Raw genomic sequence first — 17,944 nt, 5'->3', positions numbered from 1 at the left:
TGGCAGTTGTGTTTTACAAAGCACCTGTAACTCATTATACCTATAAGGGCATTTGATAATTTGATTTGCAAATTGCAAATATTTGCTGTATGCCAGTATGCCTTTGAAATTCCAAAGAGTTGTACACAAAACCTGTGTGCAAGCTTCTGATCTTTTTACTTTATAAGAATTCCTAAGCCTCTGGTAATTGTAAAGTAGCTAATTATTACTTGCTGTGCCATTACAAAACTTTGAAAGTGGGTTGTGTAAAGGCATATTGAATTGTCCTTATTAATAAAATAGAGAGGATAACTTAACCGTAGGTACAGTAACTTACATCCTACTACTCTGAATGATTTTTGTGAATTACCTTAGTTTTCTGGTTTTCTTCTACTGGTGTTTAATTTTCACTTATTTAATTTATTAAGATGGGTAGCTGTGTTAGTCTGTGGCAGCAGAAAAGACCAAGAGTCCAGCAACACCTTAAAGACTAACAAAATACGTGGCAGGGTATGAGCTTTCGCGAGTCACTACTTCTTCAGAAGTATCTGAAGAAGTGAGCAGTGACTCACAAAAGCTGATACCCTCCCATGTAGTTTGTTAGTCTTTAAGGGGCTACTGGACTCTTGCTCTTTTAGTTTATTAAAATACTTATGTCCCATGCTTTCACTAAAATATTTCTCAGAAGACTCAGATATGTTTGTCTCATCTTGATTTCACTAACCTTTCTTGCCATGTGACACAATAACTCATGTTATGCCTTTTGGTATCCTTGGCCAGTTTTGTCTGTTTCATACAATAAGTATCATGAAGACTTGTGAATTTTTATACACATAGAGGAATATCTATCAATTTAACTACAGTAAATAGGAAAGAACTATACTGTGAATATATAGAGAATTTTAATACATAGGAATGTGGTTTCTTTTTCTGCTGCCCCTCAGATAAATGTGTGTGAATTAATGCTTTCTTGCTTGAATGGATTAACTGTAATACCAGCAAATTATTTTAATAATAACATATAATTGAACTAATCTTCCTCATTTGATAAACAGTTTTACTCTTGATTTTGAAAAAAAATCCAAAGGAAGAGATTTCATCTTAGGTCTCCATTGTGTACAGGATTAAAGATTTGATAGACAAGAAAAAGATTTTAGGTTAGCTAAATATGCCTTCGAATTTGGATAGAACCAAAAATAATGATTAAGTAACCAAGATAGGAAGAATCCTTAGGGTTTTTTCATAATTTTAGTGATTTCAATTTTAATACAATAATTAAGAGAATGGCATTTAGTATCTTTGATAATATAGCAGGCACTGAGCAGCTGGATAGCAAGGGATTTTTAAGCTGATATATAATTGATCAGTTATGCTGGAAGTGCTTTGACATTTTAAAAGCAACTTCTCTTTTTAAAAATGTGTCTGCTTTTCCCTTAAAAATTCAATGTCTTGCTATTTTTATCCCACTATTTTAGCTGATCATCTCTATAATAAAGATAATAATAAAATTTCTATAATACTATTTAGATTCCAGTGGGGTGTAGGTCTATTGCAGCAAAAACAAAATTCTTGTAGCACTTTAAAGACTAATTCATTAATTGTAGCATAAGCTTTTATAGGCTGAAGCCCATGTCATGAAATGAATTATTATTCATCAAGATTTTTATGTATAGATATACAAAAAGGGTAACCAATGAAGCGATCTTTAACATTTAGGTTTGCCAGTGCTTAATTGGGAAATACCTGGGGGATTTGGGGGATGAAGCCTGGGAGGGATGGGGTTTGGGGAAGGGAGGAACCTCAGCATGGTATAATGCCATAGACTCCACCCTCCAAAGCAGCCATTTTCTCTAGGAGAACTGATCTTAGTTATCTGGAGATCCAATGTAATAGTGGGAGATATCCAGGTAACACCTGGATACTGGCAACCCTACTGACATTAGATCCTGTAATAGTGCTGCCCAAGTGCAAATGAGGATACCGTTGGCATCCGAGGTTGTTGCAGAGTCTGGTCTCTTTACTAGTGTCTTTGTTGTGTGGTACATATTTCTTTCTCATGGGCCTTAGGTGATAGGCCTTTGCTCGCTTCCAGACAGCCTCAGTTTCTAACAGTTACGCATCAGCAACAGTGAATGACCCAACAGAGGCATTGGCACAGGGACTGAACCATGCAACACTCTCACAAAAGCTTGTGATGTAATAAATGTATTTGTCGTTCAGGTGTTATTAGACCCTTCTTTTGTTTTTACTATTTACATGGATGTGATGCTGCTCATATTGATATATGCTGTTGACATGAAATGCCTACTGATAGAGATATTATAATTTTTCTTCTGATCTTTATGTGACTGCATATATACGTACTTTAAAAAGATTAAAAATGTTTTGCTAGCATATGTTCAAGATTCAGATGAGTATACTTTTTAGTTAAGAATTAAAGAGATGGAAAGCACCCATTTGGATTATGGCTCCATTGTGCATGTAATCAGATTTTTAAAAAGGAGTAGTTTGGCAAAAAGAAACTACACAAACATAAATAAATAACAAAATGTTAGTGATAATAAAATTTGTCTGACATATTTGTATTCACTATATCCCACCTTTCTCCCCTGCAACTCAAAGAAGTATACATATATGATATCTATTGAGCTCTGACCAGATCCAGACTAACTTAGCTGCAGCAAGGTTGCTGCAATGTATGTTTTCAGACAATGCCCTAGGACTCATAGACAAATATACACTCATGACCAAATATGATTCTTCACTATAGTAAGTGTGGGCTATCAAATGACTGTGACACATAGAAGTAACAAGTGGGGATCTACAGGAAACTGCAGGGAGGGGACATCTCCCCTGCCTTTGCATCCTTCTCTCTGCTCCCTTCTCTATTAATGTCTGTCTTTCTTCCTGCGCTCCTTATCTATGCATCTTCCCTCACCCTCCTTTCTACCCTTACCTCTTCTATATCAATCTTCCCCCTTTCTCTCCCACCATCCCTTATCTGGCAGTCACCACTCCTCTTTCCCCACCACCCCTTCTCTTCCCCCACCTCAATTCCCCCCTCTTCCCCCCCACCCCTTCTCAGACAATCTCTCCCCCTCTTCCCCCCATCCCTGTGTCTTTTCTTTCCCCACCATGGGAGCTTCAGCAGGTGTCCTTTTAAAACATTCCCCCAGCTTCTAATTAGACAGACTTGAGGGAGAAGCAGTGCTGGAGATGGGGGGAGAAGAAGGAGGACTCTTCGCTTCCTGCCCCAGCTCCAGCACTGTTTCTTTCTGCAGTCTGGCTGATTAGCTGTGTGTATGTGCATGTGTGTTAAAAACTCAGCTGAGTCTGCTGCTACAGAGTTAGGGGTGAGAGCCAGTTTGGTGTAATGGTTAAGTGCGCAGACTCTAATCTGGGAGAACCGGGTTTGATTCCCCACTCCTCTACTTGCAACTGCTGGATGACCTTGGGCAAGCCATAGTTCTGTTAGAGCTGTTCTTGAAAGAGCAGTTATTGGGAGAGCTCTCTCAGCCTCACTTGCCTCACTGGGTGTCTGTTGTGGGGAGGGGAAGGGAAAGGAGTTTGTAAACCACTCTGAGACTCCGAGTGAAGGGCAGGGTATAAATCCAATCTCTTCTTCTCTTTCTCAGCCACTTGCACACCTCTGTAGTTGCTGGTTCAGCTGTCCTTTAGCTTTCCCCCTTGTTTTTAACTGGCCAGACTGCAGGGGAAAGTAGCACTGGACGTGGGTGAGTTGTAGTGAAGAATCCCCCCAACCCCTCATCCCTATTTCCAGTGTAGCTTACCCATGCTGTCTCGCTGTTTAGAAGCCAGTGAGAAAGTTTTGAAAGGACAGCTGAGAGAGTGGCTGCAAAGCCTTGTGAATGCACAAGGAGGGTCCTTCTCACCCCCACTTTTGTAACCACTGGCTCAGCTGCCTTTTAAAAAAAAATCCTGCCAGCTTCTAACTGGCCAGACTGCATGGAGAAGCAGCACTGGGGATGGGGGAGAGGAGAATTCCTCTCATGTAACTGCATCTTCAGCACTGCTCTTCCCCATTCTCTTCCCCTCCCACATTGCAGCAGCACTACGTTTTGGGGTTTCTTAACCCCTGACACCTTTTTAAGCAGAGGATTAAGATTTTTATGCAACCTTGGTAGATCCCCAAGTTGGAAGAATAATCTCTGTTCTCCCCACATGGGATCAATCAGCAGACATAAGTATCCACAGATGAGGCCACATGTGGCTATTAGAAAGTACGTGGGAACCCACAAGGACTTGTGGGAGGCATCTCCTTTCCCCCTCCTCCTCTGCTCTTTTCTTTCCCTTTCCTGAAAGCCCCCATAGACTTTCCCCTTTTTCTGCTTTCTTCTCTCCTTCTAGGGTTGCCAAACTGGAGATTTCTTGGAATCACGATCTTCCAACTACAGAGATCAGTTCCCCTTCAGGCTGCCAGCTCCAGGTTGGGAAATTCCTGGAGCTTTGGGGGTGGAGCCTTGGGAGGGTGAGGTTTGGGGAAAGAAGCAACCTCAGCAGGGTAGTCCTATAGAATCCATCCTCTAAAGCAGCCATTTTCTCCAGGGGAACTGATTCCTGTCATCTGGAGAACAGTTGTAATTCTCCAGCTCCCACTTGGAGGTTGACAGTGCTAATTCCCCAGAGGAAATGGCTGCTTTGGAGGGTGGAGTCTGGGATTATACCCTTCTGAGGTCCCTCCTCTCCTAAAACCTTCCTCTCCTCAGGCTCCACCTCCTAATCTCTAGGAGTTTCCTAACCTGAAGTTAGCAACCCTATCTTCTTCCCACCCAGCAGCCAACCTACCTTTATATGCCCTTCTGTTTTAAGATGTTCCCCCCACACACACCGCAGCCTCTAGCTAGGAGAACTATGGCCCAGTTGTGTGGTACCAGTCACTGGACAAGGCCCACTTCCATGGTAGACAACCCTCAAAGACTTGTAAGGTGTGCCCCACTTTCCACTGTATCCCCTTCCCCCATGCTATTTCCCCTTTCCCTCCCCTGGCAATCCCCATATTTTCTCCCCTTTACTTGCCTCATTCGCTCCTTCTCAGCCATTTACCAACCTACCTTTTATTTGCCTCGCATTCTTCAATTATATTTATTATTTCTTTACTTCATTTATACCCCGCCTTTCTCCACAGTGGGGACCAAAGCAGTTTATATTAATCCCCTGTCCTCCTTTTTTATCTGCACAACAATCCAGTGAGGTAGGTTAATCTGAAAGTATGTGACTGGTCCAAAGTCACCCAGTGAGCTGTACACACAACACCCACTCCGAGACTATTGGTATACTGACGGCAGAGGAAACTTTGCTTACATTAAATATTGGAGGAGATACTTGTGATGCATAGTTTAAAGGAATTCTTATGAAAATGTTACAGATTTGCTACATTTTTGTTAAAATGCTTATAAAACTGCTAACATAAATTAGGGTTACCAGTAGGGATGTGCAAAAAACAACACCCTGATATTTTTTGGATTTGGTAAATATTCAGGATTGCTGAATTTATTTTACCCCATTATACCCTATGGGGACCATTATAGTCAAGGGTCTCCATAGGATATAATGGAGAAATGATCCGGGGGTATCTGGGGCACTGTGGGGCCTGTTTTTGAGGTAGAGGCACTAGATTTACAGCATAGCTGCTGGTACCTCTCCTCACCCCCCAAGTTTCAAAAACATTGGGTGTGGGGGGTCCCATTAAATGCCTTTAGCAAGCTGTGGCTGAACTCCAAAGGCATTTAAATGGCTATGGTCCCTTTAAATGCTTTCTCCAAGGTGCAGCTTCACCCAGAAGGTGTTTAAAAGAACTGCAATTCCTTTAAATGTCCTTTAATGCCAGCTATCTGGCATCCCTGAAAAATCCCAAATATTTTTGGGATTTTTCGGGCTCAGCTGTATTGGATAACCAGATAAATACCCCAGCTTATATCCAGCTGAAAAAAATACTAGAAAATTCCAGTAAGGTTTTTTTGTTATTTGTTTTTTTCCAGCTTGGATAAACCGAATGCACACCCCTAATTACAAGATATCCTCTTTTTTTGTGTCCATTCTCTTTTGGGTTCTTTTTAAAAAAACGGATGAAAATGTCCTGTTTTGGAGTTGGAAGGTCAGGAATATTCCTAGTTAGTAGCTATTATAACAGCTTAAATAGTAGGGGTATTTAAAATGAGATTTGTCATAGTGATCACTTGTTCGAAGTAGTCAGTTGGGAAATATGTCCTCTTTTTGGCTTTTCAAAATATTGTACCCCTACAAACGGACAAAAAAAGTAATGTTGATCTAAGGTGAGGAGAAACTGACCAGAGCCTCATCTGTGCTTTCATCTTAATAACCACTAAATTCCTTCTGGGACAGATTTAGACTTGAGAAGAAGCGGGACCTGTGATACTCGTGGGGGGGGAGTATTCCACATAGCTCCTGGCCTACAGAAGCAGGAGTAGGTCCTCACTGAGCAGGAGAAGGCGGTGGCCGCAGGTGAGCCCAGCATAGCAGTAACGGCGGCAAGGCCTGCCCGTGTCCCAGCCGCCCGCCTGCCCATTCTTCTCCCCCCCCTGGCCAGCAGCAACAACGGCGAGCTCTGCGTGGCTTCCTGCCGCCTGCCCACCAAGGCTTCTACCACCCGCACCAGCAGCAACAGCGGTGAGCCCTGTGCGGCTCCCAGTTGCGTGCCCACCAAGGCTCTCCTGGCTCCCTTGCAGCTGCCAGCAGTAAGTGCTGCCACAGTTCCAAACGGCGAGTCCATTCTCCATGCATGCACGAGAACGCAGTTTAATTTTGGGGGGGGATTTAAGTATCCCTGTATATTTTAAAAAACATGTCAGATTTTCCTGCACACCTAAGTAATGTCTCAAGTGTGCAGGAATTTCTGTTGAGCCGCCATGTGCCCCCAAGTTGTGGAAATAAGTATCTGCACGCAATGGGGAACCTTGGCTATTAGTATATAGACAGGCAAGTGTCAGGTTCTTCTTTTAGTCCCCTTTTACATCCTCTTGGATTAGACTTCGCTCCAGCTCCAGCTTTACTGCTTATGATGCAAGTGTGAAAACTGCCTCACTAGGTTGGAAGTCTCCCAGATATTAAGCTTCTGGGTGCTGATGTCAGGCTAACTTATAGACATGCCTTTTCTCTGTACTTGTCAACTGAGTTTAGAATGTCCTGTACACATTTACTTGTATATTATTTAAGCCAGTCTTGCAAATAGTTCACTACTGGCTGTTTAACTGTTTTCCTTGTTTGCATGTTTTGATTGATGTGCCTGGTGTGTATGTGACAATCTCTGTTATTGTTTTGATGATCACACAGAGTATCTATTAGTATAATTTGAGAGTGTAACTTGGACCATGTGTAGGTTTCTCTGCGTATGATCCTGTCTCACATTTGATAGTTGCAACCAGTTCTGTCTCCTGAACAAAAGTTATACTTATCGGAGGTTGCACTTGCTTGAAGGAGTTGTTGGAGAGTTTATCAGAGTACATATGGGTTGTGGTCCATACTAGTATATAGTTTGAAGAGCATCAAAATGTATAGCATATAAACCTTATTTAAGGTTCCTGAGATCATTATGTTACCCTTGCACATGTCAAGTAATACAAAAGACAATGTGGAGCATGATGCATCTCCATGACCATTCACTAACTATAGCTAGATGATCTGTACCAAAGAGTACGTGAATAATTCCAAGAGTACAGAATGGAAAAGCTCCCTTCACTTGTAGGAGTTAACCAAGCAATGTTGAGCGTTTGTTGCACTACTAATGGGGTTCCCCCGTCACTTTTTAAAGAAAAAAAAATGGAATAGAGTGGAAGTACTGATAATTCTAGCTTCCTTTTCTGTATACCAAAGAGCAAAATTTAGAATTCCATGAGATATAGAAAGGGGAGCACAGTGAAATACATGATATCTTTTACCTTTCTTTTTACCCCAAAATGTGACAGTAGGCTGTTTTGTGCTAAAGTGGCTACAGAGTTCATCTTCTTTCCCATACACCATTGGAGAGAACCCAGTGAGGACCCAGGCTTTAATAACTCTTCCAGTGTATTTGTGAGAATTTGTAAAACCTGTAGGATAGTCAGTTTGATCTGGATATTTATTTTGATTGGAGTCCAGTAAACTAAGAGTTTTGTAACTCTCTAAACTTGCATGAACACTCTTCAGAGATTGCTTTACCAAAGGACTTTTGAGCATTGTGGTCGACTCAAATATGTTTTTTAGGTGGTCATTAGTGATGGCTTGTTTGTTATTTTAATGAAATGTCTTAGTGGATCAAATTGTATACCAAGAAATTGGCAGCATGGAACACAGTATGCTTTTATGAGGAACACTCAGGTAATGCTCCATGCCGGCTACAGACAAATGCACTTTTTGTGCTGTGATTGACTGCAGCATCTTGTTACTCACACTGGGCTGTGGCTTTCATAAACATTTTAATTAACATCTAATAGTTCTACTTCGCTTTCATGTGGATGGGCTTCTACACTTAGGATTTACACCCTAGTTTTGTTTTGTTTTTAGTTAGCATTTGATATTAAGTAAACTCTTATCTGTTTCAATTGCTAGAGATTCACAGAAGGTTTTTTCCCCCAAAGTGTTTGCAGCTGTTACTTGAAGCATATTTCTGTGGAGTTCAACCATAAGGGGGAGCTAACAATCCCAGAAGACAGAAAACATTTGAAATCCATTCTAGACAAAAATGTGCTGTAGGTCATACACTGTTGACACTCTCAATTCAGAAAAATAGTATTCAATAGAACTGAGTTTCTCTTGAGGCTGAGTTTTGCTTAGCACATTTTATGCTTAGCACAAAATGGAGGAGTGGAGAACCATATTCACTGTCCAGAATGCTTTGCGGGAAGAGTAGGATAAAAATGTAATAGATGTCAGACTACTGACAGAAGTCAGATATATTCACTGGAGTTGATTCTATTTTCTCCAGTTGAACACTTGACCATAGAGTTGCAATATTTAATTTATGAGTTGGTTACATTAATCAGTTAAACCCCCTTGATTTACTAAAAGGTGTCCTTGAGTAACTGAGCAGAAGATTTTATTTAAAATTGTTACCTATTTTATGTGAAAACTATGGATGACAGGCACCATCAAAGAACACACTCCCTGTTCTTTCTCACAAATAAAATAATATTTCTTCTGATTGTGCTTGCTGCAATATGTGCATATAATCTTTTTTATACACACACACACATTCACATCTTCAGAAATATTTTTATTCATTTTATGCATATGCAAATATTTGAGGATTTGTTTAATCAATACATTGACTAAACCAAATTTGATTAATTAGCTAGACAACCATGTTAAAGTGTTTTACTTGTGAACTATGTAGACAGTGTTTTTAGTCACTTCTTACCCTAATTTTTAAAGGTTTCCTGTCATTTATCAAATGCTGTAGGATTTTGGAAGGCAATCCATTCAAGTGTTCCTGTGACATAATGTGGATCAAGATATTCCAAGAGACCAAGATACCAAAAACAGAAAGTCTGGATTTTTACTGTGTTAATGACTACAACCAGAGGGTGTCTCTGATGGAGAAGCCAGTCCCAAACTGTGGTAATTTACTTTTTAATGTAGAATAATCGGCATATATGTTGGAAGTTCTAAAATATTTGGGGTACAACCCATAGGTGCCACCTTTTAAGGAACTAGTCCTTATTTATTTATTTCAGAAACAGTGGAAAAGAAGAGACGCACCATAACTGCAAAAATCCATTCAATATATTACAAAATAATTAATTCTAATAAGGTACTGGTAATAATCTAATACATCATTTCTTATGTGGTCACAATGAGTTCCTTATTTTCCTTATTTTGGAACTCTTCAGCAGCAACCCTAACAACCCACCAAGTGTCTCCTTTGCTAGACTCCATTAATGTTAATATAATTTGATCTGAGCAGTTCTGGGTGCATCACCCTTTTATTTATAATCCAGGTTTAACCTGGTCAGTGAAATACTTATGTCATGCTTCAGAGATATTTTAAAGACTACAGTACTGCATACAGGCTGCTTAAATCCCACTGAGTTGGTACAATTTAAAAGGCTTAAAAACTGTATTCAGGATATTTGTCCCAAGCCATTCTCTGAGTTTTTCCGAACTGTCTATATTCGGTTTTGGGGATATCTTGTTACAAAGGTTTTTTTCAGAATCTCTTACTGAATAAAATTTCTATTTTGTTTAGTGAAATGTTGATATAATGTGAGAATGTTGGTATAACATGAGTGAAAGATACTGCTTTTCCAGTTATGTATGTTTTATTTTATGCTATGAACATAATGACAACTGTTCATATCCTGTTCTTCTGTTATTGTATCACATTTGTTAAACGGAAAGTGATAATTTCAGGTTGAGTAAATCTCAGAATTTCTTCCATTCCACAACTTTTTAAAATTTAAAATGTGTTTTTTATCTTGAAGATGACAGCCATCTTTCAATATTTAGTCAATAAATAGCACCAGCCTATATTGATAAAACTATTATTTGCCTGAGCAAATAAATCAGTGATTTGTGTATTTATGTGCACAGTGTAGTAACCATCATGTCCTCTTTGTAGTTTATATTGTAGTTCATAATCTAGTTCTAAATGCACCTGTCTAAACTACCTGGCAGTTGCAAAAGATTTTTGATCCTGTGGAGCAGCCTAATATTTTGCAGGCTTTAGCTTGGTTGCTTCTAGAACATTGTACATTTAATTTCCATTTCCTCCTTCTTTTCTAGCTGTTGAGGTATTTTGACTGTGAGGCTACTTGGCTGAGGTCATATATCTCCCCTCCCTTTTTAGTAAATTAGTATTCCTGGGTAAAGTTGAATGGAGGAGCAGTTGCCTTCAGTTGTTCTATATGATCACTGTACATGTCTTTGTGCAGGCACATGTATAGGTGTTGTGCTTACACAAAGAATAGTTCAGAACTTTCTAATGTTAAAGCCTACAAATGGGTGTTTAGAGTTCTTTTCATTGAAGAAAAGCTTGTCCCTTGTCCACACTCTTCAATAAGCACTGTCATACTTAGTTCTCTCTTTTGACCACTGCAGTGCTGTGATGAAGCTTCTTTGTCAAGTCTTTGCATGCATGCATGCAAATATCTATATACCATCTCTACCATGGCTCAGGGTGATTTATGATCCATAATTAAAAACATCAAATTACAGTAAAACCCTGCTCCTCCCAAATAAAATACCTGCACCTTACACTCCAGTAAAAACTGGTGAATAAAATAGCCTTACAACGTCTTCTAAAGGTTTCTAAAGATGGTCCCTCATCTCCTGTAGCACCTGTGATCACTGTATGTATCTTTATGCAGGCACATAAAGTGGGAGCCACCAACCTAGAACACAGGCCCTTGTCGATGCCAGGCAGGGCCACCTTTTGTGAGGAAACCCATACATCACATACATCAATATGGGGGAGAGACAATCCTTTATATATGTGAGTCACAGGCTGTGCAGGGCTTTAAAGACCATAACAATCTTCTTGTACTGAACTTGGAAATAAACTGTTAGCCAATGGAGCTGTTTTAAAATAGACAAGATGTCTTTCTGATGATCAGCTGACAACAGGTGGGCTGTTGCATTCTGTAACATCTGTAATTTCTAGGTTATTTTCAAGGGTAGTCCAACATTCCAACAGACAGGAAGGCCTGGCGTGATCTGGTCCATGGGGTCGCGAAGAGTCGGACTTGACTGTGCGACTGAACAACAAAAGTCCAACATTATGTGTCTTAGCAATAATCCAAACACAAGGTTACAAAAGCATGGATCAGTCTCACCAGGTCCACTGAGTCTAGGAAAGGACAGCTGTCAACCAGGTGGCTAGGTAGAAGGGCACTGTTGGCCACTGTACCAGCCTGCTTTTCAAATAGACTTGGTACATTAGTACCCCCAAGTTCTTAACCTGCTCTGGAAAAGTTACCCTCACTCCATTCATCACCAGTAGATCCAAACTTTCCAAAGCAGCAGCCTTCCCAACCTGCATTACCTCTATCTTGTCTAGATTCAGCTTCAGCTTAACCATGTGTATGCAGCCTTCCATAAATATTGAAGATCATATGTGACAAAATGCATCCTAAGCACCTCACAAGACAGGGCCCGTCCCACTGATTCTGCTCATCTGGTGGAAACCCTTGAGTGAGCTTTAGGACTTGGTTCTTCCTTTTGAGGGATACCCTTGTATCCTTTCCGTTACATGTTTCTGTACATAGCTTACTGTATATTAACACTGCAAACCCTTTGTGCACTGCAGTGCAGTTGGATGTGTACACTGTGATTTGTTGATTGTTTTCTATTTTAAAATTTGTTTTACCCCACCTAATTACTTCACTCAAAGCAGTTGTGGAGATCGAGTCGAACCATGCATGTTTCCGGGGCAGGTGTACCATCCCTTGCCCCACTCTGGGCCTTAGCAGTTCAGAGAGGGAAAGCAGTTGAAAGTCATCCAATGTCCTCCTCTCTTCTTGACTCTCTCCACAGATCTCTGAAGTGCCTTCTTGGATCCTCTCATGGCTCTTTTTGAGGGGAGTGCAAAAAACATGCCTGCCCAGACGGAGCCGCTATCCTTTTGTTATGGGGAGCAACCTCTGAGAGAGATAAATGGAGGTGTGCCTCCTGTCTGTGCTGGCTTGTTCTGGCTGGTTGCCACCCACTCCCCTAAGCTGCTGTTAGTTGTAGGGGCTTGGAACTGTGCCCCAGAGTCAGGAGTTTTTGTCTTGGCAGAGCCCTTGGCCTGACAGCTGTTGCCACTGTGAGCCACAGAGGCAAGGAAAGGAGCAGAGCTGCTGCATGGGAGGATCTCTGCAGCTGTGCCTGCCCAACCTCCCTTGTCCTTGCTGTTAAGTCTGGTGGGTGGCCACAACTCCCCCCACAGCTGTTTCAGCACTTGAAAAGGCATGAGGGGGGAACAAGAGCACCACAGCCCACCTAGGGCTGCCAAGTGGGGGCGGGTAAACCCCTGCTTTGGAGGCCCGATTTCTGACGCCACGGAATCGGGCCCCCGGGGAAACCCCACCCCTGAGTGCGCATCACCAGGAAGTGACGTGGGCACGCCGGGCACGTTGAGGGTGGGGCCACGGCCATACAAGGGGAAATTCTATGGTTTTCTCTTGTATGGCTTTGCCCCGCCCCCAGCGTGCCTGGCGTCCTCCCGTCACTTCCGGGTGACGTGCGTGTGGCGTGCGTGCGCTTTGCGCACGCACGCACAAGACACCGGCCGGGAGCCCCCCGCTCCCAGCGAAGATACACTTGGCAACCCTAAGCCCACCACACTTGAAATGATTTTAAATATGGCAATGGTGTCCATGGGTTGGACTCGTGGATGCTGTCGTGTCTAGTTTGGTTCTAAATCTAGCTGGTTTGTATAGTTTTTGGATCCTAGCCCAGAAATGTGCTCTCTGGGCCTGCTCTTGCAATCTGTTGCAAAACAGGGTAGCTACAATAGAATAGGAAGATGATTTTGCCAGAGGTTTAGATTTGCTGGAAGAAGGGCATAGGCAGAAGAAGATGCTGAGCAGACTTATTCTGACCTTTGTGTCTGTACAGGGAAGGCACCATTCAGTGCACAAATGTCCCATTGCAGATCCACAAGCAGACATGATCTTGGATGTTTTGATAAATCTAATTTCTACCTCACAAATATTGGGGGGGGGGTACAACTGAATAAGGAAAGATCTCATGATACTTGTTGCTGTTGTCAATAACTGGATTTTGTTCCTCCTTCTTCCAAAGTAAGCTCCATTAATTCTAAATTCAGATTATTATATAGCTTGTTGAAGGGTGTAATGAATGGTAGCACCTGCTGTCCTTTTAAAATAGTTAGCTGGGTCTCAGTTCCAGGTTTTATAGACAAAGTGGTATGGTAAATACTAGGAAATTTTATTAATCATAACATCCAGGTGGTGGCTGGAGATCTCCTGGGATTACAAATTATCTTCAGGCTACAGAGATCAGTTCATCTGGGGCAAACATATGCTGTGGAGGGTGGACTCTGTGGCATTATAGAGGTGGAAGTCACTCCTTTCCCCATACCGTGTTCTCCCCATGCCCCGCCCCCAAAATCTCCAGACATTTCCCAGCCGGGAGCTGGCAACACTAATCATAACCCACCTACAGCCTGTGTACTGTAGGACAGACAGACATTCTCAGCACACGCTCTTTTGTCTTTCATCACTCAGTCTCTCTGGCTCCATACCTGATGAATTGTAGTTCCATCCCATCGAAGGGCCTTCTCTATGACTCGTTGTAATATTTTCCCTTCTGAGGTAGTAATAGGTCGCTACAAGAAGATACCTCTGGCTGAGCGTTTTTGTCCTTGTGGTATTGGAGAGGCTGATACTATCAATCATATTTTGCTTCCGTGTGGGTTCTATCAAAATATACGAGCTGTATATATTCAACCCATATGGGAAAGGCTTTTAGGCCGTCTGGACTCTGATATTAGTATTACGCTTATGATAGACGCCAATCCACAGGTGACATTAGCATGTACCAAATTTTTGGCAGCAGCTTATAGAATCAGGAAAGATTCCTTAAATGTGTAACCTAAAGACCCCCAGGTTAATGCAGTGTATAATTTTGAATTATTTGAGCTAGTGTATGTATGCTAGGGATATGCTATGATTGGACTTCCTAGTCAGCTTTTTCATTTTCCCAGCTTGGTGAGATTTTTCTGCTTTGACTCTACATACCCTGGAGAGGCCAGGGGGAATGAATGGTTCATCCATGGAGGATAATGGTTGGAATTTGATATGAGGACTGATAACTTGTGCATCTGCTCTTTCAGTCAGTCATTTCCCCACATTTCCCCCCCCCCCCAACATGTATATTAAATGAGGAAATGGGGGACCTGAAAGGACTTGAAAGAGGCACCTCATTTCCCCCTCTCCTTACCCACTATTTCTTCTTTGCCTCCTCCTGGCAATGTGGTGGCTGCTGTTGAATTGTAGCAAGCAGCTGGGCCTACCATTGGTTGATGTTGGTCCTGGCCCCATGAATCCTCCCTCAAAGGCCAAAACAGGCCTGGAGGCTACTTCAAATAAGGCATCCAAACATCCTTTTCAGAGTTCTCTCTAAATATAAACACCTTTGAAGCACTATCCTTTTAATTTTTCTGATGGGAAGATTTTCATACTTTAAAAGCAGATATGGAGAAAGAATCTCGTTTAATAGAGGTGGGAGGATTTTAATGAATCGTTTTAAATGTTGTAATAAATATTTGGTCACTAGTTTTTCTTCCTGTTCTGGGAAAGTGAACTACTTGTGACCCATTTTTACTCTAAGATGATCTCAAGAGATATGAAATACCAACTTCTTGTCTGATGTATTAGGATTTGACTTGGCTTCTTGTTAGCAATTTTATTACAACATAGAAGTTCCTTGTCATTACTTCATTTTGAATTCTTGTGAACTCGCAAAAAAGAATGTTGCTATCACTATTAAGAAGTCAGGATGCTGAAAGTCAACGCACCTCAGTCATTTATTTTGACAGATGTTTTGTATTTCGTTAGGTAATATTTCTCAGCATAGTACTGGGTAGCATATTACTGTAGATAGTACAAGGACATTTAACAGTGAGTTGCTAATAAATTGCATGCTGAGAAACGGAACGAGACCATTGTGGTTTCTCGGTAAAGTTATTTACATTTGCAGATCAGTGAAGCAAGAAATAGTGATAGCTGATAATACTGTCTGTTGATAATTTTCATGGTTAAACTGATTACTGGCTAGAAGCAAGTAAACCTGAATTGTACAGTGGAAGTTCACTTTTTCAGAATGGTGGTAAAGTAAAATATTAAACATGACATTCTTCTGGTGGTCTCTTAAGGATTAAATAAATTTGGGGTGTGTGTGTGTGTGTTAGGGTTGCTAGGTCCTACCTTGCAGCTGGCAGGGGATCGACGGGACTTCTACAGGAATCTTTTGTGCACTTGGCTTGATGACGTCACCCGGAAGTGATATCATCACATCACCAACATTGCACAGTGATGTTCTAGTTTTTGGGCAAAATGCTATAGTTTGAGTCCAATTATACCATAGAGTTTTGCCCCAAAAGTAGAGTGTTGCTGTGCAATATTGGCGACGTGATGATGTTACTTCTGGGTGACATGATCGCATTGTGTTTGGGGGCATTTACAGGCAGGGTTTCTCCCCGCCAGCCAGCTGGCCAGTGGCATAAATGGGCCCACAAAAGCAGGTGAACCTCTGCTTGGACCAGGGGGTTGGAAACCCTAGTGTGTGTGTGTGTGTGTGTGTGTGTGTGAAGTGGTATACAAAACCATCTATTTTTGTGGGTTGTTCACAGCATAAATGTAACTATTATATATATATTTTTAAAAAATTGAAGTATAAAATGAAAATAAGGGCAAAATTATGTTGTCCATTTCCATAGTTATTTGTTTCTGGTAGCGTGCTGCATTTATATTTTTGTGTGATATATATCAATGTTCTTCCTCATTGTTTCACATTAGCTATTTAGGCTGGAATGGACATGATTTGCTCGCTCAGTTTTTACAAAGAGTTCAGATGACATCATTGTTGTGAGTTGCTTTTTCATCTTTTTAAGTTCTGCTTTATAGCCATCCCCTCTTTCCTTAAAATGCAATTACAGTACCAACATCTATCGTATGGAGTGGCAAAAGCTGATGCTTCTTACATTTTACCTTTCCTGTTGTTGTTTTGGCTTCTTGGCTTAATGAATTATATGTTGTTCCTCAAGGTGACCGTGGAATTCCTGTACTAATTCCCAACTAGTTCTTGGACCTTGCATATCAGGGGAACATTTTATTTCTAATTTTCTCTTTGAAGCCATAGTTATTGCTCCCTTTTTTGCTCACTTTTATATTTTTATGGTCATGATCAGACAATTATGAAATTACAACCATGAAGACAGACAAAAAATTATTGCTTTAGCTGAAAAGAGACACACAATAATCAAACCTCTTTCCTCCTCCTGGGAGCAAGAACTAATTAAGAATTGATTTAAGAATGCTGCAGCAACAATAAGCTGAGAAGCAGAAAGGGTTAGACAACAGAGAGGAAGGACAAAAAATTGGTGGGACAGTTGCAGAGAGAAGTGGGATCTTTGGTCAGTGGGACTTACTTTGAAGTAAACATACAGTAGAATATTGCCAAAAGAAATGTACATTGGTAGATTTATAGGGAAATATAACACTACGAGTGAAGACTCGTGATACTCCTGGAGTGGGAATTCTTCACCCCATCTCTTTCAATTCCCCTTAAGGCTTGGGGGGGGGAGACTAAGAAGTGGGAAACCCCCCTCCATAGCTGTTCCAGGCCCCACCAGAGTTCCTTAACTCTGGCACTACTGGGGGAGGGGGGTGTCATAGGACACTGCTGGGAAAATGTGGGGAGGATCAACTTGCACTTCATGGAATCCAATTTAGGTTTGTTTTGTTTTGTTATGAAGCTGTTGAATGGGCTGATGGAAGTTTCATTGCCATCTTAATAGACTGAATTTATATAATAATTCTCTTCCCTGAAGCCTGAGAAGTGCTTTGGATATTCAACTAAAACCTGCATTCTTGTGTTGTTGTCTGCTATCGCATTTCTCTTCAGTTGATGACAGTTAAACAGTACTTCTTTCTGGCTTTGCAACATAAACTGCTAAGCCTTGTGTCATGACCCCAGAGGGGTCTTTGGGTTCTGCCGCCACCACCCTGGATTTATGGTCCCTTGGGAGGCCCAGGGTACCTTCCCAAGCCCCTTTTCAGCCGAGCAATACAGGCGTGATTGACCCAGGCAGAGAAAATAATTACACAAAAAGGGTTTATTAAAACAGTGGGGCAGGGAAAGCAAGACACGGCAAGGTGCTTAAAAAGGGGATAACAGTGTGAAAGGAAAAATAAACATAAACTAACGCAGCTACCTGTTACTCCTAACTGTTTTACTTCCAGGCCCCCAGCCTGCCTAGCACTCACGCTGATCCCAGTGTAGCTCC

At 41.4% G+C, this 17,944-nt stretch overlaps 1 protein-coding gene across 1 annotated transcript in view; it reads left to right on the top strand.

Moving 5' to 3' along the window:
* Positions 1-17,944, top strand: part of NTRK2 (neurotrophic tyrosine kinase, receptor, type 2) — a 279,559-nt gene that overhangs the window by 48,143 nt on the left and 213,472 nt on the right. Inside the window, exon 6 of the mRNA XM_015419285.1 lies at positions 9,395-9,552. Within this exon, the coding sequence (XP_015274771.1) occupies positions 9,395-9,552 (158 nt within the window). The remainder of the gene's footprint in view (positions 1-9,394; positions 9,553-17,944) is intronic.

This window comes from Gekko japonicus, unplaced genomic scaffold (genome assembly GCF_001447785.1).
Source record: "Gekko japonicus isolate JY-2015 unplaced genomic scaffold, Gekko_japonicus_V1.1 scaffold133, whole genome shotgun sequence".
Classification (NCBI taxonomy): Eukaryota; Metazoa; Chordata; class Lepidosauria; order Squamata; family Gekkonidae; genus Gekko; species Gekko japonicus.
Note: the sequence above shows the minus strand (reverse complement) of the source record. Positions and strands in the feature narration are given on the sequence as shown.